Source organism: Diaporthe batatas (genome assembly GCF_019321695.1).
Source record: "Diaporthe batatas strain CRI 302-4 chromosome Unknown Contig00001, whole genome shotgun sequence".
Lineage (NCBI taxonomy): Eukaryota > Fungi > Ascomycota > Sordariomycetes > Diaporthales > Diaporthaceae > Diaporthe > Diaporthe batatas.
The window spans coordinates 3238138-3258091 of record NW_025408548.1 but is presented as its reverse complement, the minus strand read 5'-3'; the positions used below and the strand labels follow the sequence as shown (position 1 = coordinate 3258091).

The following is a 19954-nucleotide window of genomic DNA, read 5'->3' as shown; positions in this document are numbered from 1 at the left end:
CCGTGCAGCGGGAATCCACGAGTGTTTCTTCATGTGGTTAGTCCTCGCCAGAAGGAGTAGCAAGTTTACTGTGACCTTCCATTAATTACCTCCCGCGAGAGTCGGCACGCCACAAAAGTACGAAGCTGCCTTGTCTACTCTTTTCCCGCTGTCTTTCGCCCACGTTTCTCTTCTTTTTTTTATCGTTTTCGTTAAAGTGCGTTATTTCTCTCAGCTGTTCACTAGGTCCTGCCATATACTCACCCCAAGTGCCATTGGGCCATGTCGACCATCTGTAATGTCAAGGCAACTACCTTGGGGTATGCCCCTAATGAAGCGGCCAGTTACATTTTCACTATTGGATTCGGCTTGTGCGGCATCGTCACCACCTTCTTGGGGGTGAAAAGGCGCACATGGGCTTTCTCGACGCCCATTGCTGCCGGCAGTTTTCTGGAATGTGCAGGTGAGAAAGGCCAGAGCATTGATGCATGATTATTCACGTCATCGAATGGTGATTCGTTCTAATGCTGTGAATCTCCAGGTTACGCTGCACGTATCGCAATGCATTTCAACCCATGCAACTCCGATGCCTTTAGGCTGCAGATCGTTGCCATCATCCTCGGTGCCACCATCATCTGCGTGGGATTGTACCTGACGCTGAAGGACTTCATAAATGCGCTTGACCCATCCCTATCGCGCATGAGGCCACGATGGTACCCTATCATTTTCGTTCCAGCAGATGTATCGTGCCTCGTTGTGCAGGCGATCGGGGGTGCTCTGGCAGCTTCTGCCGGAGGTGGCCGATCGTCTGGAAACACGATCCGTCCCCCAAACATGTCTCTGATGAACGCAGGGAATAATACCATCGTCGTAGGGATCTGCCTTCAGGTTGTTGTGCTTATCTGTTTCGGTCTCGTAGCCGGCGATTTTGTGTTAAGGGCAAGGAAATCGGCGCAATCACCAGAGTCAATTGTTCGACCTGACGCGATATGGACGCAGCGGCGATTCAAGACTTTCATCTTCGCCATCACTGGAGCCTACACGGCCATACTTATCCGGTGTATCTACCGCATTGCAGAGATGGCAGGAGGCTGGGGGTTAGTTCTCACCCCTCGTTTATACGATGTGGTATAGACACTAACAGTTGTTTCTCTAGGAACGAAATAATGCAAGACGAGCCCACTTTCTCAGTCTTTGAATCTCTGTGAGTCTGGCATGTTGCACTGCAGACACGACAGGCTGATGATGAATAGCATGATCCTGATTGCCTGCATACTACTGTCCGTCTTTCCTCCAAGCGGTATCCTGCCTCTTATTTCGACTCCACAAGACGGAAATATGAGCAGCTCAAACCTAGCAATGAGGGTTGAGGGGACAAACCAGACTATCGGAATGGGCTCAGTTAACCCATCAACTAGCGAGTCCTGGAACGGAATTGGAAAGAACGATCAAAACGGTCAAGCGGCTTCTCATTAACTGGCCACTCGATAGTCCGCTATGAGTGGTAGCGGCAACACCGGTTCAGTTCCTTGATGTGAACAAAACAGTGAATGCTATTTGTAGCATTCACCAATCAAAGGAGAAGGGGGTCGGTCCCAAAATCGTCACACAATGTATTCATAAATTGATATCAAGTCCACGGGAGAGTGAGCGGGCTAAATGGATGATATAAAGATAAACTATTGACTCAAAACTCAGTGTGCCTCGAGCCTGTCTGCTGCAGAGTCATTCCATGCCGAGATGAGAATCGGCTAGCGAGCAAGGTGGTTACGTCCACGCACATCTACCATGCACAAATCTTTCCACAAACAACTGTGTTTCTTTGTGAATCGGGTTAGAGAATATATCTCGAGGAGCATTAAAAAAGCGTGATTATAGCTTATAGAGGCTTCTACCCGAAACTGGCAGTACTCATGTAGGCTCCCTGCCCACGTGTCGGATCACACCACCTTACTTCGTCTTCCAAACCGCCAGTGCCAAAAGACCGAGCAATACGTTACAGTTCAACAGTATGTGGAGGTACTGCACTACTGATGAAAATTTCAGGACCATCAAGTAGCTGTCTGTCTAGAACTTGTAATTCTGCCCCCTCTTCTCATGCCGTTGCAGGTGTATGAACAATGAGTGCACGTGTGTGTTGCTTGTAAGAGGAACACTGGATCAGCATCTGGATGGCAGTCCATGATCATCAACGAACCACGGATTACGCATGTCGTTACCCACATTTTGTGGCCTCAATAACCATAACGGAATCTGCATTCAAGCCATGTATTTTCTGAGGCTGTTCCAATCGACTCTGCACCTTCAGCAACTCGTTGAGCAATTGTGCGAGAAACGCCAGATCTTGATGCCATCGGCGTAAGCGAAGAGTGAGTCCAAGGCTTCAGGGCTGATATTGGGGGTTCTAGCTTCGCGGTGGTACATGCTGACAGCGGTTGAAATGTCCTACGGTCCAAGGTCTATGTCTTTCGGCTGGGCGGTAACGAGTCCCGCTAGGAACAGCAACGCAATGGAAAGAAATAGAGTTATTGTCTTGTTGACATATAGATTTATGATTGAAAAAATAATATGGACCTGAATTCAAATTGTAGAAATTGAATCTGGGATGAATGTGGGTTTAAAATGAAGAAAGCTGCTAGATAATAGGTGGCTTGATGGAACTGTGATCTGGCTGCTCAGGTGTCCTTAATAAATCAGGCAGTAGAGGTAATCAACCTTTTGTGAACAGTTATGTAATTCTCGACCTTCTTATGTGGTACTATTCTGAAATAGGTGTGGGGAAATGTAAACGAAACTATGTGTTCTCTTCGATTTGAATTCCACCATCTACCTATTTTACAGTAATCGACCGTGGCAGTTCACCGAAGCCGCACGCAAGGAGCAACTGATGAGCCAGTGTACAAGCATCAGGCTTTAATCTCGTTATATTCAAACTTGTTGACTCTTAGGTGAATTTTAATAGCTCGACGATTATTATAAAAGTTTTGAATTTGGTCATGCCCACTTGGAACCTCATGGCGCCTTTAGATTCTTGTTGTTGAGGGTGGGTTGAATTTGCCCCTGCGGTTGGCAAGGACGTCAGCGGCTCAGAACCAGGCACCTGCCCGGGTGGTCCTATATATCCGGATCTTTTCCATCAATAACAACGGATTCTTCCAGCCTACTTAAGATCTGAATTTTCAGTTAATATAATTGCAATTAATATTCATTTTAGATTTATTTAGAATTTTATTTATATATAATAATTATTCCTCTTCTTAATATAAAGTTAAAAGATTTATAATTATAAGTTTTTAATTAAATTTTATTTAACTATTTTATTTTATTATAATTTAATTTAACTTTATTTAAATCTTTCTTTAAGTTTTTTAAATTTAAATTTAAAGTTCTTATATATTTTAATTTATTTTAAAATAAATTTATATATTTTTAAAAGTAAAAGTTTATTTTTATATAATTATAAATTTAATTATTAATAGTTATTTCTTTTTTATTTATATAATTTTACTTTTATTTTATATATATTTAAGAATATATATAATACTTTTATATAATAATAAATATTTAAAACTTAATATTTAAAAGAATATAATACTAATAATAATAATTATAATATAATAAATACTTATAATCTTAACTTTATAATATATAAATAAAGTTAAAAATATTATTTTAATAATAATATTAATTATAAATAAAAGTAATTTATAAACTAATTATTATAAAAATTATATAATAAAATTAAATTTAAAAATAATTATTATATAAATAAATTATATTAAAGAAAGTTTAATGAAAATTATACTATTAAATATATATATATATAATTTTTAATAAAAATATTATTAAATAAATATTATAACTTTTATTTAAATATATAGTTATTAATTTTAAAAACCTTAAAATCAAGAAATATTTATAATATATTACTTTTAAAAATTTTATAATAAAGTATTAAAACTTTTAAAAAAGTTTTAAAGGTAATTTATTAAAAAATAAAAAAGTATAATAAGTTTCTTCTTTTAAATATATATTTTATTATTAATAATTATTAACTTTTAATAATATAAATAAATATAATAAAAATAAAGAAAAAGGAATTTAAAGTTCCTTTATAAAAGGACTATAAAGATATATATAAAACTATTTAAAACTTTATATATAAAGTTTAAAGGGATGAAATAATTAATAAAATAAAAGATAGTTATATAATATAAAGGAAAAATATAGTATAGTTAAAGCCTTTTTTATAATTTATTAAAATTATAAACTTAAATAATAAAGTATAGTTACTTTATTTACTTGTATTTTAATTTAATAGGTTAAAGTGTAGTAGGTTAAGTAACTACTTTTAAGTAGTTTTATTTTATAAATATTTATTTAAATAAAATTAAAACCTTTAAAAGAATAATAACTTTATTTTTATTTATTTTAATTAATTAATACTTAAGTTATATAATAAATTTAATATATTATATTTAATAATATTAGTATTAATTTATAATTTATAATAGTTTTAACTTTTAATAAATATATATTTTATTATTATAAAGAAATATTAAAGAAAATACTTTTTTAAATTAACTAATAAAATAATTGATATTAAAGTTAATAATATTAACTTAAACTAATATATTTTAATATATTAATATGAAAAATATTTTCTAATAATAAATAATATTATAAAAATTATAAAGTTATTATAAAAGTTTTATATAATAAATTTAATTAAATTAATTTTAAAAATATATTATATTATATATTTTTATACTTTAATTATTTATTTTAATTTATAATAAAATTGAAAAGTATATAAATAATTTAAGTAATTATATATTATATAACTTAATTTAATATTATTATTATTATTATAAAAACTTTAAAATAATTATAATAATTATATTTTATTATATTATTAATATATTATTATTATTACTTTATTTATATAATTTAAATCTTTATATTATAACTTTATTAACTATTATAATAAATTATAATTAATATATATATATAAATAATTACTTTTTATATAATAATAAATATTTAAAAGTATTATATTTATATATATATTAATAATAATAATAATAAAATTATAATAAATATATATAATTTTAATTTTAATATATATATATATATATATATATATATAAGGCTGAGTATTACTAGTTTAAAAGTATATATAGGTAAGATTACTAAACTTGTGGTTGTGTAGACACGACCTAGTCTCGGTCACATCATGCCCATCTTCGGCAGTGTCACGGTCTGAGCGCCCTCGACAACGGCGACCAGCGGCCATCATGTTATCGGCCAATCGATGACATCCTTTTTTCTTGTGATGAAGATCAGCATTTTGTAAATTTTACAGATCATCTCTGCTAACTAACAATATACAAACGGAAGTCGAGACCTCCGCTAGTCACGTCATGGAGCACGCGCGGCCCGGCACCCCAGTGCTGAGCAAGCAACTCTAGAGCAGGCACCATGTGAAGACAAATGTAAGCTCAAGGGCTATTATGGTTCATTAGTTCCGTAAGCATATACTGACCAACTTCCATCACCTTCTCATCGTGACCCAGTCTCGCACTGAAGCTCTGTCTGGAACTTGTGCTTCGGACAGCATCGGGTTCTCTCGAAATAGTTCAACGCGTTGTCCGTCCCTATGCCCAGGGGGAAACATTGAATTGTTTTATTTCTTTGCAAGTGGCCCCACATTTGATCAATGAAAGTTCGGATTCTCCCTTGCCTTCACCTTCAGGTTCGTCCGTGCCTTGGTCTCTCCATATTTACTGGATCCAGTCCATGCGACCCTACCCTAGGGTACTTCGCTATACTCAATTCTGGCATATGGTCTAATCCATTTCATAACCAGCTCTCCTGACTGGCCAGACGGGTCACTCTAGCAAGATTACTCGAGTTATGGCTTGACACACTGCGGCATGTCCGATTGGCTGTCTGTATCTAGGCATCGACGTTTGGGACCCTATGCACGCCTACCCGGTGGACAACGTAATTATGGAGGCAGATCTTACAGGTCGGTCAAATTCATGTCTAATGAGGAAGATGGCTAGAGCACAAATGGAAACAATGACGCCAGAAGAGAAGGGAGAATAACTGGAAGAATGCCAATATTCAAGTCCAAAAAGAATCAGAAAAATGGCAAAAACATACAGCACCGGGTATTCGCTGGTCGTCACCGAACCAACTACTAATCCAGCGATTACAGACTTGACTAAGGGAGAGCGGACGGGATCCCGTATTTTCCTGTATCTATGGCCGTATGTGCTTGGGAAGGCGGAGCCGCATCCTATATCGTGAATCTCCATGACTCAAGCTTGTTTGAGAATGGATGCACACCAGCCGACACATCGGCTGTCAGCAGCCGAGAAATTCGGAACTATTGAGATGAATATCTTACTGTCAACTTCTTGCAAACTGGCGGTCTCTGATTCAAAGTTGACCAGCAACTTTCGAGGTCCCGAAACTGCATCATTGTGGTCGACAGTGAAGGAACAAGCTTGACTTGAGCAGTTAGAAGTTGAGGCGGACCAACAAGTAAGGCACCCTGGCAATAAGGGTACTACCTAGGTACTAATTTGAAAGCCAAGCAGTCTTCTATTCAATCAAAATTGGAATGACCCGTCACCCAGTAAGTCTTCTAGATTTCCGAAGCCAGATGTTACCTTCAATGGGTTAGCAGAGCCCAGGACGCCTCCATTTAACGATCTGTTAGCTTACCATTGAGTCAAAGGTTCCCCAACCCGACATATCGTAGAGCGAACTACCAGGACTCGCATCGAAACCGTTCATGTCGTTGACATCTGATGTAAGTGGGTGCTGGCCAAGGCCGACAGCTTCACCCAGGACAGTGTCCTCAGGTCCCAAGTTCTCAATCTCTTGCGAGTGGGTATTATCCACGGAGCCTATATTTTGGTCGTCTCCAGGCTGTTCCGAGTGTCGTATGGCTTCTTTACGTAGCTCGTCCAGCACTAGACAATATCGCCTTGCAAGTGAATGCTCCTCTGCGATCATTGACATCTGCTCTTGACACCTGATTGCTACGGATAGATGCCGATCAGAGGCCTCTGGTATGCTTGACTTTTGCTGAATAGAAAACACGTAAAGGACGACGGCCGCGCAGAATGCATAATATGAAGTGAACTGCTCTGAGAATCAGAAACATTCGCCTAAGGGTAGAGACAAGCATGAAGATTGGCTTACCCAAAATGCTTTGAACATCATCCTCGCACTGATGAGCTCATCGACAAGATCACAGATGTTTAGCGCCGCTTGAAGGCAGTCTTTGACCCGATCTTCAACCTGTGTTGTGTTCGCACTGCTTCGTGTAGCTCCGAACTTGTTAAGGAGAAATGGCCGCTGTGTCAAAATGGTGGCGTGCCAATATGCGAGATTTAGGACGTGACGTTGCCTTTGGTAGATGGGAAGAAGCAAAGAGGTGTTAATTCTGCTAGAGTCGAGAAATTCCGCCATTTCTGTGTACCAATTCCGCAGCCTTGTGGAATATTGGGCGGCAACCTTCAGCCTTGTGGACGTTGATAGTGGCCAAATGGGATATAGATCCTTGAGGATGCCATCGTTGATGCGTGATAATCTAATATGTGCCACCGCGCCAAGCATTAGAGGCTGACCAAGAGGAGGCTTAGGCTCGACCCCGGCTTGCTCAAGGTCCGAGTCATCAATGCAAGATGGGAGCTCTTGGTCGATATCCTCCTCGTGGAAAGTGCGAGGCCTCCCAAGAGCGGCCGCCAGATATTTATCCAAGGTATAGGCGCACCAGAAGGTCCGTCGACGGCACTCGGTCTCAATCTTGCCTGTACGACCTTGGGCCTCTGTTTTCTTGCCCCGGTTCAACCCGATGGCCAATGCGAGATGTGCGGTGGTCCCAAACAGTGTCCAGCAGTGGTTGATGCGGGACTGTGACAGCAACCAGAAACACTGGGCCAGACGGGCTTGGACACTGGCAAGACGGACTTGGCCTCGTTCCTTTTGTAGCTGATTTTCAGCTGCGAGGAAATAGCGAGAGCTGACGTCGGCCATAGTCTCGTGGTGGGAGTCAATAGCAGGCTCGGTCATATAGAGGCTCGCTTGCGCAAAGACCATAAACAGGAGAGCAGTCCTTGCTGGGGCTTCGTCTCTGTTGCTCATGCATCCGGTGGAAGTGTATAAGTCCTCGAACCACGCCTCGACAGTGGGACGATGCAAGAACCGATGAGTAGGCACCGCGAAGTCAAAGTATCTGACGAGAAGCCCCCGTGTAACATCTTTAGGAGGAAGAACGAAGAAAGAGACATCGAAGTCTGGTAGGGGAGCATCTCCAAAGGTGAAGATAGAAGAGGACGGTGGGAACTTCAAGGTCTGGTACACCCGTCTCTGCACCCGGAGTAGGAAGGATACACCTGAAGCAGGACCGACGTAGTGCCCCTGTTGATCTGTTTGTGTTGGTTCAGGCGATGCTCGCAATGACAGTGGCTCAGAGACTGGTTCCTGGGTGAGGGTGGCAGATTTCGCCGAGTTGTCCACGGCAGGACGTGTCACAGTCGCTTGGTTGTCGCCGCCCACGACGGACGGGGCCCGCCCCCGGGCGTATGAGGCTTCATATGAGCAACGGTTGCCTTTCCTCAAGCATATTTCGCATGGGAGCGCCCCAGTGCAACGTATCTTCTGCCTGGACTACGTGGTTAGCCTTTAAGTTCGTCACTTGTATGCTTGGCTCTCATGACACCTAGAGGCCCAAGCAACCGGCGCCGCGAGTGGAACGTCGAATATGCAGTGCCTTGTGTGAATATCATATCTGCATAAGGAACCACAGCCCACGGGGCCAGCAACACAGACTTCAAGAGGCCAGCACACGAAACATCAGGAACAGCATACCGTTTGCACTGGTCACAGGCTCTCGTGACCCTAACCCTTTCTCTCTCGCTTTTCCTACGGCTCCGCCGCTGCGAATGCGGCGTCGATGATCCGGGTGGGGTGACCATGAACAGCTGCCGGCTATCGTGATCCATCTTAGTTGCGCTATCCGAGGGTTGTGCGCGGAGCGGAATACAGTTCTCCTTTTCCAGCGCCAGGAGGTTATTGTGTAGGACGATTCGTGTTTTACGGTGCGGAAATGCGCAGCTTATCCGAGGGAGTGTGGAGCAATTGAGAGCCGGAAAAGAGGCACCGCTCCAGCGAACCTCGGATAACTTCGCCCCGAACCAGCGGGCGTCGACGTTACGCCCTAACTAGATTCCGCAGCGGTTTTCCCTGTCCACGGTTTACCACCTGGGCATGGGTTGGTACCATGGGTGCCCCTTTTCCGCCACCAACGTGGGTCAGGTACTCGTCCTCCATTCCAGGGCTTGTATGGTACTCAGCGCACGAACCGAGCGTTCAGAACGTACCACTGTTGTGTGACAGCCATTTAGAGGCGCCATACAAAAGCTCCAACTCTCGTCTCACCCGCCATGGCTCAGGTATTAGCGAACGGCTCAATAACAGACTCACCTGACAACACAATGGCGGTCGCAACCCAACAGATGCCGGCTCTGCCCCTGGATGTGGGGGTGAAGCCAACAGACAAGGGAACGAATGTGGACGATGATTCGCAGATTGTCACTATCACGGACTTGCTGCTCAGCAAAGTCCGCGAGACACCAGATGCTGTCTTCATACAACATCCAGCCACCGCAAAGGGTAAGAGTGACTACGTCGGATATAAAGTCACCGACGTCGATCGATTGGCGGACGAGGCTGCCCGCCAGTACGTCGCTCGAGGGCTTCGTCCTGAGGTATGTGCTATGCTTGAACACAGCAAGGAGCAGTGCTCGAAGCTAATCTCTTCCTATCACAGCCAACAACAGAGAAGTGTGAGGTGGTGGCGCTGCTGGCAACGTCCAATCTCGACTATGTCGCGTCGCTGCTGGCATTGAGCCGGATGGGCTTCTCAGTTTTGTTCCTCTCGACTAGACTGGCCACAGAAGCTTACGTGAACCTCCTACGTCTTACCGGGTCGCAAAAGCTCGTGGTTGGCAATGAGTTTCAAACGACGGCAGAGCAGATCAGAGAACAGTACCCATTATTATCTTACAATATCGTTGAAAGGCCCGAGTATGACCTCCCAACTCCTTCAGGGCCTCGATTCCCTTACACTCGACCGCCAAATGCATCCAAACAAATTTCTTTTATCGTTCACTCTTCGGGCTCTACCGGGCTACCTAAGCCAATCTATCAGACTCATTCCGCATGCCTCGCAAATTACTCGAGCGGCATCCCGTACCGGGCCTTTTTGATGCTGCCACTTTTCCACAACCACGGAATCTCCGTCACATTTCGGGGCTTGATTGCTGGGAACAGGATATCCATGTACAATGCCAATTTGCCTCTGGCTGGAAGCACCCTTATCGAGTCTTTGAAGGCAACTCAGCCTCAAAGCCTACATTGCGTCCCATACGCCTTGAAGCTAATGGCCGAAACCCCGGGGGGGATCGAGGAGCTGAAGAAGTTGAGCCTCGTGATGTACGGCGGCAGCAGCTGTCCGGACGACCTAGGTGATAGACTGACTGAGGCCGGTGTCTATGTAGTAGGACAATATGGAACGTAAGCCATCCCTGCTTGATCTTCCGTGCTGTCGTTTCGCTGATCTTGTTCTTCAGTACGGAAACGGGCCAACTCATGTCTTCTTTCCGAGAGGAGGGTGACAAGGGGTGGAACTACATGCGACCCTTCCCTGCGACGAAACCATTCATCAAGATGGTCCCGAGAGGCGCAGACACATTCGAGTGTGTAGTTCTCGATGGATTACCGTCCAAGACTATGTCGAATTCTGATGACCCTCCAAATTCCTACCACACCAGAGACACATTCAGCCCACACCCGACAATTCCAGACGCATGGAGGTATCTCGGACGGCTCGATGACAGGGTGACTCTTGTCAACGGAGAGAAGGTGCTCCCGATCCCCTTCGAGCACACCATCAGGCAGCACGACCTGGTGCATGAAGCCGTGGTTTTTGGTGTGGAGAAAGCTGTTCCGGGTTTGATGATTGTCCCGAGTGACAAAGCGGCGTCGTTGACAAAAGACGAGATACTCCAGGCCATTCTGCCGAACATTGAACTTGCGAACTCCAGAGCCGAGGAATTCGGACGTATCTCCCGGGAGATGATCGAGATTCTGGACGTCGGCACAGATTACCCCCGGACCGACAAGGGCACAGTCATACGGGCGGCATTCTATAAGCAATTTGCGAAGCAGATTGACGACACCTATGACCGCTTTGCTGCACCACAGGCCAACCTACTTGCCCTGGAGTATGATGAATTGGTCAAATACCTTCTTGATGTCTTCCGTGTCAACTTGGGTGTCACGAACTTAGAGTCCACAACGGACTTCTTTGAGGGTGGAATTGACAGTCGCCAAGCCATTACTGCTCGAGCTCAGATCACCAGGGAACTCGACGTTGGGGGCAAATCTGTTGGATCTAATGTCATATTCGAATATCCCAACGTCGAACTTCTTGCCAAGCACTTGTACTCACTGAGAACAGGCGTGGCAGAGGAGGCAGACGACGAGGTCGCAGCGATGGCTCAACTGATTCAAAAGTACTCGGATTTCCCTACTCGAGAGCCCGGATTTACTCAGCCAGATGGTGAAACAGTGGTAAGTGCTATGAACACTGCACTGATATGTCACAAAATCTTCGATGCTAAAGCTGTTCTAGATATTGACAGGCGCTACTGGATCACTGGGAGTGAATATACTAGCCCATCTGCTGAGGAAACACAGTGTCAAAAAGGTGTTCTGCCTAGTAAGAGCGACGACAGAGGACTCGGCCAAAGGCCGAGTCCTCTCGACACTTGAAGGGAAAGGTTTGCCTTCGCTCAGAGAGGAAGACTTTTCCAGAGTATCCTTCCTGCCAGCGGACCTTTCTCAACCATCTCTCGGGCTAGACGAAGAGATCTTGGCGGAGATTCGCCAAAGCCTGACACTTGTCATTCACTCCGCTTGGGCCGTCAACTTCAATCTCGGTGTCCGCAGCTTCGAGTCTCAGCACATCAGAGGAGCGCACAATCTGATCAGTCTGTGCCTGCAAACCAGAACTGTGGATCCAGCTCGGTTTTATTTCTGCTCATCGATCTCCGCCGCGGCCGCCACCCCTCTGCCGGCGACCATTGAGGAGATTCATATTGACAACCTTGCTCATGCTCAACCTATGGGTTACGCGCGCTCAAAGCTGGTCACAGAGCACGTAATTAAAAATGCCGGCGAGAAGACTGGCATGACAGCCACCGTGTTGCGCGTGGGGCAGATTGTGGGAGACACAAAACATGGTTCGTGGAACACCACAGAGGCGATCCCCTTGATGATCCAGAGTGCAACGACCATGGGTGCATTGCCAGCGCTTGACGAGGTAGGGTTGCGATCCTTAATCATGACACATTGGAGACTTCAATACTGATAGATCTGGCAGACACCATCTTGGATGCCGGTTGACCTCGTGGCGCAAGCTGTAATCGAATTGTCCGGCGTGGACAGAGACGGATATGTGCCAAAATCCGCCGTATACAACGTCCAAAACAACAACTTGTTCCATTGGACAAAAGATCTTCTCCCTGCGCTCAGAGACGCCGGGCTTGACTTCAAGACAGTATCCCAGCGCGAATGGGTTGACTTGCTCCGCAAGTCTGACCAGAACCCGGAAACCAACCCGACAATCAAGCTGGTGGATTTCTTCGCTGCGAAGTACGACAATGACAAACCCGGTAGGAGCGGGCTCAAGTTCTCTACTAAGAAGGCAGAGACAGAGAGCGAGGCAATGAAGAGAGGCTACGATGTAGTCGGCAGCGGCTTGGTCGAGACAATGGTGGCATGGATGAAGAGCCACTGGTAGGGAGGGAGTTTGACATCAGGATACCTCGGTAGAGCCAATGCTTTCACGTAAACGCGTATTACCTTTTGAATTTGGACATGTGCTGCACGCACAAACAAGGTCTCCTGCATGGCACGTCATGTAATTGCATGAAACAAACGTAAAAGGAAGCCCCACTCACAACACGAGAGAACGGTAGCATCACTACCGCGACAAGAGTGGTTAGCTTGGGCGTCGTTGCGATAATCGACAGCCGCGAGGTCTCTTCGTGATGGCTGGGCGTGTGACCGGATAGTTGCAACCGAGGCTGGGGGAACGGAATTGACCCAATTGGCGGCAATTGAGGCTGCACCGCAAATTCCACCAAGGAACTCCTAAGCCGTCCGGGGTGCATGGCGGTCCACAATGGAACCCCCTGAGGCCCATGAGGAACAGATCTTGGAGTATAACATCTTGGCGCCCGCATGTCTGCCAAGAAATGGCCCGAGATCTTCAACTCTTGTTCCAGTCAGGCAGTCAGGGCTTCGTTGTGTTCCGTCAGCTGGTGTGTCCCATCCGGGATGTCGCTGCACTCCACAGAGTAGCGCCTCGTGTGGTCGGTCTGGCACCCTTCACTCACCGCATGTACCCCAGAGTTTCATTCTTGGCGTACGGCACAGCCTTCCGACAGGTTATTCGACAGGTAGAGCTCAATTTTGTGTGCACCGGTCAGTCGGCCTACGTCCTGCTTTTCCGCGTTGTTCAGCCAAGAGTACCCTGATCGGCAGACCGGGTGTGGGTAAGTATCCAAGGATTGAGCGTGATTCGTGGGGAAATCAGCACTGAGGCTTTCCTGTACAGTAGCAACTCCATCAACAGAGCGACGGCAAGCCTGCCCAAGTTGCTAAAGGGGTAATCCGCGAAAAGCGTGTCGAAAGTCAGCAATCTTGTCTGCCGCCATCTTGCATGAACAGGTATAGGTCGAGCTGTTATAGGGCTATAAAAAGGCGGACAATGCCGCTGCCTCTGTCAAAAGCAGAACACCCAATTCAGCTTCAGAAGATCCTTGAACCCTAGTAATCAACACTTTGAAAACAAGTCACCATGCGCGGTCTCACTCTCCTCGTCCTTGCCCCGGCAGCTCTCGCCGCGCCGAACGCCCCCCGTGCTGCACCCGTCGATGCCCTTGTCGGTTATGGTGCTAAGGCGACCGGTGGTGGAAGCGGCAGCGGGACGACAGTAACATCTTGCTCTGCCTTCACTACGGCTGCTAAAGCCGGTGGTGTTATCAAGGTCTCTGGTGTCTTGGACAACTGTGGTATTGTCGATCTTGTGTCTGATACCTCGGTTATTGGTGTCGGAGCCAAGTCTGGTGAGGAATTCTGATCGCATGCAAGTTGTCCCGAAGTGAGGGCCAGGGTACTGACAAAGGTTCAATAGGATTCACTAATTCAGGTATCCGGGTTAAGAAGGCGGACAATGTGATTATCAGGAACCTGTACTTGCACAACGCACCAAGCAAGAAGGACTTGGTAGAGCTTCAATACTCTACCAATGTCTGGATTGACCACAATGATTTCAGTTCAAATGGAATCACTGGAAGCAAGGATGCCTATGATGGGCTTTTGGACATAACCCATGTAAGCTTCTTCAAGCCTCCTTGGACTGATTTGGATCACGCTAACAGTAAGTCAGGGGAGCGATCAGGTGACCGTCTCTTGGAACAAGTTCCACGATCACTGGAAGGTAATATATCTTGGTCGAGGCTGGGGATTCAACGATCAACAACGGCTAACAATACAACAGGGGAGCTTAGTCGGGCACTCTGACAGCAATTCTGGCGAGGACACGGGCAAGCTCCACATCACATACCACCACAACCACTTCACCAATGTCAACTCTCGTCTCCCGTCCATCAGGTTCGGAACAGGTCACATCTACAGCTCATGCTATGAGGACAACCCAACCTCGGGCATCAACTCCCGCATGGGTGCTCAGGTGCTAGCCGAGAACAACTACTTCGTGAACGTCCCTCAGGCTCTCGTGACCAATGTCGACAGCGATGCGGACGGGTTTTTAGTAAACAAGGACAACATTCTCGTCAATTCTACCATCTCGATAACTCAAGTTGGAAGTCTGACCCCGCCCTACAGCTACACGTGCGTATAATCGAGTGCCTTGTGATCATGATATTGTGTCCGCCGGCTAACATCGACGAACCTAGGCTGGACTCTGCTGACTCGGTTTGCTCCATCGTCAAGGCGAGCGCTGGAACTGGAATCGTTGGTTGATTGATGTCATATCAAAGCGAACAATTTGCCAAAAGCGCAGGCACTTTCAGCTAATGCCCAACTTGAGACTGTTAGCAAGACGGCCTTTCTTTACAATGTCAACTTCTGCTTCTTGTATCTAGAGTTTGGATCTAGGCCCCATAGAACAGCACTTTCGTGGTAAATACTTAGCAGTCTGATGTGACTATATGAAAACAGCCTTTGTACCTTCTTGAGCAGTGTGATGAACGCCATGTGATAACGTTGATATTGTATTGAAGAGTTGTTAAGGTCCTAGGGCGGGCTACGCTTGAAAGTCTCGACCTGAATAGTTCTTCTAAGAGACTAACCTACAGCGAAAACGCCCCTGTTGAATGAGATAAATGGGATTCAAGCAGCGTTATCATGACAGTTGCGAACAAAAGAAATAAATTGCCGAAAATGACTTGAGATACTGTCCCTCGCTTGCCCGACAACTGCGTCATCAATCATCAAGTATCTCGGATGAAGAACTGGTCGACGTGGAACCGTCCGAGTCATACTCCGAATCCGCGTTCAGCAAGTCGCCCAGGCTGTCCTCATGGGTGACATCTTTCATGGTCGTAAACTTCCCGAGGAGGTCAGCGACAGTGACACTGGCGCTCTTCTCGAGCTCCTCCAGAAAGTCAACAAACATCAGCTGCTGGTCCTCCTTCTCGCTAATGTCGTACTCAGACACCGAGCTCACGCTGATGATGTCCACCTCGCGCGGGCGGATTCTGCGGGTACCAGGTGGCGGCGGCGGAACTCTAGCTCCAGATATCATTGGCGGCCTTGGCCCGGGAGGTGGGAATACGGGTGGCGGCCCCAGGAGTCCCTGCTGTCTCATCGCATTCATCCTCAACTGCTGTAAATGGCGAAACCTGGCCATCCGCGCATGCACAGCTTCGCTCCCGTTGAGATGAGTTGGAACGAATGGCGGCGGGCCGTAGAAGCCACGCACGGGAATGCTCGGAGGCCACATGCTCATAGTGATGGCATCACCAGGCTTGATTGTAGTGTTCCAGAGATGAGGGAGAATGACGTCGCCGTTGGAATTTTCTTTTTAAAGTCAGCAATCTGCCTTGTCCTTCCTGGAGTCAACATCTGCGTGCTGAGAGACTCTGTTCTTAACGGTTGTTGTTGTCGTGATGCCAGCCGTTCGACGGAATCATAGATGACAATGCACCAATGAATGGGGCGGAGACTGCTGGATACACTTACGGAGATCGAAATGGCCTTCGATAACATGGGGCCCGATCCCATCTATATGATTGAAGGCCTGAATGAGAGTTTCTTTCATGGACTGGACATGATCTAGTAAGTTCGACGCTCTTCTTAAAATGGCCGGTTGTCTCTCAAGAAAAAGAAGATACTTACGTCCCATTTCCGACAGGTCTCGAATGGAAGAGTGTAGTGGCGTCCTATGGCGTCCTTGAAAGAAATGGTCTTCGGCTCCTTGCGGATTGACAAGAATACCACCATGAAAGATTCAGCCCATCCCTTGCCATATTCCTGGAACGCAATGCAGACCCTTTCACGGCTTTGCTGTCGATTTGCTTCATCAACGATATGATCGAGACCGGTGCGTCTAAAATTGCTCATCTCGAGATAGCGGTTCCATGTCGAACTCTTGTTCTTTCCGTCCTTCAGGACTTTGCTCAGACCGTACTGTAGGCGCTTGTGGCCAAATGGCAGCCTGGTGTGGGCGTTCCCAGGAGTTGAGTCATGAAATATCCAAGCCTCGAGGCTGTTACTTGGCCAATCGGTCTTGAACTTATCGTCTGACCCGAAGACTCGTTGCTTGACATCAAATAGCCATGCAGGGAGGTCAGAAGTCAAACGGCCATCCCAGGTAAATGACCGCGGTATCTTGCGCTTGTCATTGCGAGCTTCCACGGCATTCACCTTATCGCTAGTCAAATGCTTAGCCCCGCCTTGCTTCGCGTCGACGTGGCTTTTCTGTTCGTCCTCGTGTTCCGGGAAAGGACCCATATTGCCTGAATGTTGAGCCGGTCAGTTGATACACTCCTCAAAGGAATTGGGCGCTTCTAAGGTCACTTACCTGAAGCCACGGTCTCGAAACTTTTAGCCACTGCCGACCCTCCGTTGGGCAAGTTCTCACTGTTGACGACCGTGCTAGTGGTGATTGAAGACCTGACCGAGCTCGCGTCACTCGCCACTGATGCGGTCTCGGATTTCTCCGCCTGCCTCCGTAGCTCCCATTGTCTTTGTGCCTTTTCCTGCTTCTTGGCAGCTTTCTTCGTGAACTTCACCTGCCTTCGTCGGAGCAGCTGGATTGAGCTTCTGTAGATGAGCTCGTTTTCGAAAGCGCCTGTATTGCGCTCGACAGATCTGCGTGTGTACATGATTAGTGACATTCCAAAGGGAGAGGTGTATGCTTGATAGAATACCCATTCTGTAGCAGTGCGAGTTTGAAGATGTGTAGGTGAATCAGCAGTCCCGTCCTAATCCACTGCAACTGCTCTTGGAGACGTTCGAAACGAGGTTCCAGCCACTCCCGTTGGTCGTATGCCGTGGCTATCTTGACGAGCTTGGTCCACTTGATCGAGCCTGGGTCAGGAATGGGGCCGGTGAGCAGCTCATTCTTCAGGTTCTCTACGCTTGAAGCTTTGTTGTCGTCTTCCTTTGAGCCCCCTCGGGCACCAGCCTTCTGGGCCACGAGTATGACAGACTTATAGATCAAACCACAATTGACAGCCAACTTTTCAATCTCATCCAGGTATGCCGATGTAACAAGCGACTTTGTGTCTCTTTCTGACCCATTACTTCCTTCGAGTTCCAAGGCGTACAAGTCCAGTATCTGCCGGAGAGTACCAGACGTGGCCTCGACGTCGTAATGCACGTCCTTCAGGTCACTCTGACTACTGGGATTTAGCTCGATAAGCGTCTGCAAGAGGCTAGCAAGCTTTTGTCCCAACGCCACAGTGGCTTGGATCGAGGCCCTTACACGCATATCTGCCATTGTTTCTGGTGGACAAGTAGACATGAAGAAGGGGGATGAATGAAAGCACGACTGCTGGGGAACAGGAAGGGCGAGAGTTTGCGAACAACAAGTGCCCATTAAATGTGGCACAAGTAGCGGGGAACCGCATTTGGCACCAGGCTCTGGAAATGCAGGCTGTCATCTCTGCATCTGAGCTGCGCTGCCAATTGGCAACTCGGTTGGATTGAGGCTTTCCCAGTGCAGTAGCCCCAACAATTGCGACTCTGGCTAGCCAATCCTCGTTGAATCGCTGCGCGCTCTAGATGATATCCTAGCAAGTAGAGAGACACCACGTCCAATCTTGGCACTGCAGTGAGCTCGGTACGACGCCAATGCCGAACTATCTCATGTTCGGGCTTGCAAATCTGCAGAAGCTCGCATTTTGGGATCCCAAATGATGTGGGTTGTGTTACAGATCGCAAATCATACGCTTCAGGCTCAGAGCCTCACCATCACTGTTGCTGGGTGCATACCTAGGTACATATGTACATCTAGGTCGGCTCGAAGCCGTGAAAGTCTCTCCGCAGAGGGCTTGGCTGATGCCAATCACTGTTTGCTGCCTCATTTTGGCTGAATTTGGTACATACATTCAGCCCAGTGCTTCCGTATAACTCCCATGCAAGGATTGCATGTGGCGCTAGAATATTTACATTGAAATCCGCCGCGTCAAGGTTGCATCATGCCCTGTGGCCACCTTTTAGTCCCTCCTGAAATTCTTAAGGGTAGAGGGAATTGATAGCTTTGACATGGTCGGTAACCATGCAGTCCCAGTTGCCCTCTTTGTAGAATACAGTGTTCCCGTCTTGAGAGGTTTGGCTACCAGTACTTGGGAGAGTATCCCCGTACTGCCAGAACATATCTGCGGCGATACCAGAGGTATTCAAGGCAACATTTTGCCACGGGTTCTCGATTGTGCAGTTATTTTCTCCTCCGTATTCTTCCATCATGCATGGCTTCCCAGCAGCTGCGCAGGCATCTCCGTGAGTTGATACCCACAGGCTGCCCCACTCGTATGGTTGGCCCCCTACATAGCGAATTAGCAATGCAAAATGGAATCCAGAACATAGATCGAGATAACTTACAGCTGTCCGGATATACATGGAAAGTAGCGAAGTCGAGAGTGGTGATGTTCATGTTGTCGGCCCAGGTATAGCCGCCAGCCGACGTTTGGAAAGGGTAGCTGCCGTCTCCTCCAGCTACAGGGCCAAAGCCTTCATCACCGATGCTGACCATGTGGTTGGAGTCCAAAGACTTGATATACTCTGAAGTACTCTTGGCCCAGTTGTAAATAACAGAGCTGTAACACATTAGCATCCATGTGGTCCAAGGCACAACCTAAGGTTAGCAACATACCCATCGCATTCACTGCATCTCGGCTCGTTGGCCAGCTCCCAAGCAAAGACCGCAGTTGACTCCTTGTATCGACTGACAACCGCATCAATGTACTTTTGGTACTGAGCTTGAGAAGCCTCGTCGGTGAACCACGTCGTAGCCGAGCCGCCAAAGGCTTTGACATAAGCTGCGATTCCTCCATAGTCATTCCAGTTGTTGACGAAGTTGATTATAAGCTTGAGTCCATGTGTTTCGGCTGCAGAGACAACAGCATCCAGCCGCTCAAGACCGTTTGCTCCCGTGTTGATCTCGCTACCATTTGCTGAGAGATATTGGTAGTACACAGTACCATCTCCTGGTATCTCATTGACGTCGTTGAATCCCCACACTCGGATGATCTTCAGCTGGGCAGAGGCCATATCTGAGAAGACTTTGTCGACGTCCTCGTCCGATGTCAAGAAGCCACACCAGTAGCAATTGGTCCCGGCATAGTACTTCGTCTCT

At 46.5% G+C, this 19954-nt stretch overlaps 5 protein-coding genes across 5 annotated transcripts; 3 read left to right on the top strand and 2 right to left on the bottom strand.

Annotated features, from left to right (window-relative positions):
• The first annotated feature begins 148 nt into the window (after positions 1-148).
• On the top strand, positions 149-1658 carry KVR01_000063 (uncharacterized protein). The gene is made up of 4 exons (XM_044784251.1): positions 149-442; positions 521-1076; positions 1136-1183; positions 1233-1658. Exons 1-4 carry the CDS (start codon positions 262-264, stop codon positions 1453-1455), a joined length of 1008 nt encoding a protein of 335 aa, XP_044650012.1. The 5' UTR covers positions 149-261; the 3' UTR covers positions 1456-1658.
• A 5047-nt stretch (positions 1659-6705) lies between these two features.
• Positions 6706-9002, bottom strand: KVR01_000582 (uncharacterized protein; the record flags this gene model as incomplete). The annotated part of the gene is made up of 3 exons (XM_044784363.1): positions 6706-7137; positions 7198-8588; positions 8927-9002. The coding sequence occupies 3 exons, from the start codon at positions 9000-9002 to the stop codon at positions 6706-6708; spliced, it is 1899 nt and encodes a 632-aa protein (XP_044650531.1).
• Positions 9003-9494: 492 nt separating this feature from the next.
• Positions 9495-12865, top strand: KVR01_000374 (uncharacterized protein; the record flags this gene model as incomplete). Its single annotated transcript, XM_044783807.1, has 5 exons — positions 9495-9767; positions 9830-10575; positions 10632-11634; positions 11696-12385; positions 12446-12865. The coding sequence occupies 5 exons, from the start codon at positions 9495-9497 to the stop codon at positions 12863-12865; spliced, it is 3132 nt and encodes a 1043-aa protein (XP_044650323.1).
• A 1062-nt stretch (positions 12866-13927) lies between these two features.
• Positions 13928-15114, top strand: KVR01_000656 (uncharacterized protein; the record flags this gene model as incomplete). Its single annotated transcript, XM_044790070.1, has 5 exons — positions 13928-14195; positions 14264-14463; positions 14519-14569; positions 14630-14982; positions 15048-15114. 5 exons carry the CDS (start codon positions 13928-13930, stop codon positions 15112-15114), a joined length of 939 nt encoding a protein of 312 aa, XP_044650605.1.
• Positions 15115-15347: 233 nt separating this feature from the next.
• KVR01_000345 (uncharacterized protein) lies at positions 15348-18154 on the bottom strand. The gene is made up of 5 exons (XM_044786590.1): positions 17526-18154; positions 17177-17466; positions 16492-17111; positions 16336-16417; positions 15348-16173 (listed from the first exon to the last, which is right to left on the bottom strand). Exons 1-5 carry the CDS (start codon positions 18119-18121, stop codon positions 15578-15580), a joined length of 2184 nt encoding a protein of 727 aa, XP_044650294.1. The 5' UTR covers positions 18122-18154; the 3' UTR covers positions 15348-15577.
• Positions 18155-19954: the final 1800 nt, after the last annotated feature.

What these genes read in the sequence shown, in the direction of transcription:
- KVR01_000345 (XM_044786590.1), bottom strand. Translation starts at nt 18,121, where the DNA reads ATGTCTACTTGTCCACCAGAAACAATGGCAGATATGCGTGTAAGGGCC. An exon ending in TTTCGAGACCGTGGCTTCAG is followed by an intron (nt 17,112 to 17,176) that starts GTAAGTGACCTT and finishes CTCAACATTCAG; the next exon opens with GCAATATGGGTCCTTTCCCG. An exon ending in AGACCTGTCGGAAATGGGAC is followed by an intron (nt 16,418 to 16,491) that starts GTAAGTATCTTC and finishes GATCATGTCCAG; the next exon opens with TCCATGAAAGAAACTCTCAT.
- KVR01_000063 (XM_044784251.1), top strand. Translation starts at nt 262, where the DNA reads ATGTCGACCATCTGTAATGTCAAGGCAACTACCTTGGGGTATGCCCCT. An exon ending in CAGTTTTCTGGAATGTGCAG is followed by an intron (nt 443 to 520) that starts GTGAGAAAGGCC and finishes GTGAATCTCCAG; the next exon opens with GTTACGCTGCACGTATCGCA. An exon ending in GAGATGGCAGGAGGCTGGGG is followed by an intron (nt 1,077 to 1,135) that starts GTTAGTTCTCAC and finishes TTGTTTCTCTAG; the next exon opens with GAACGAAATAATGCAAGACG.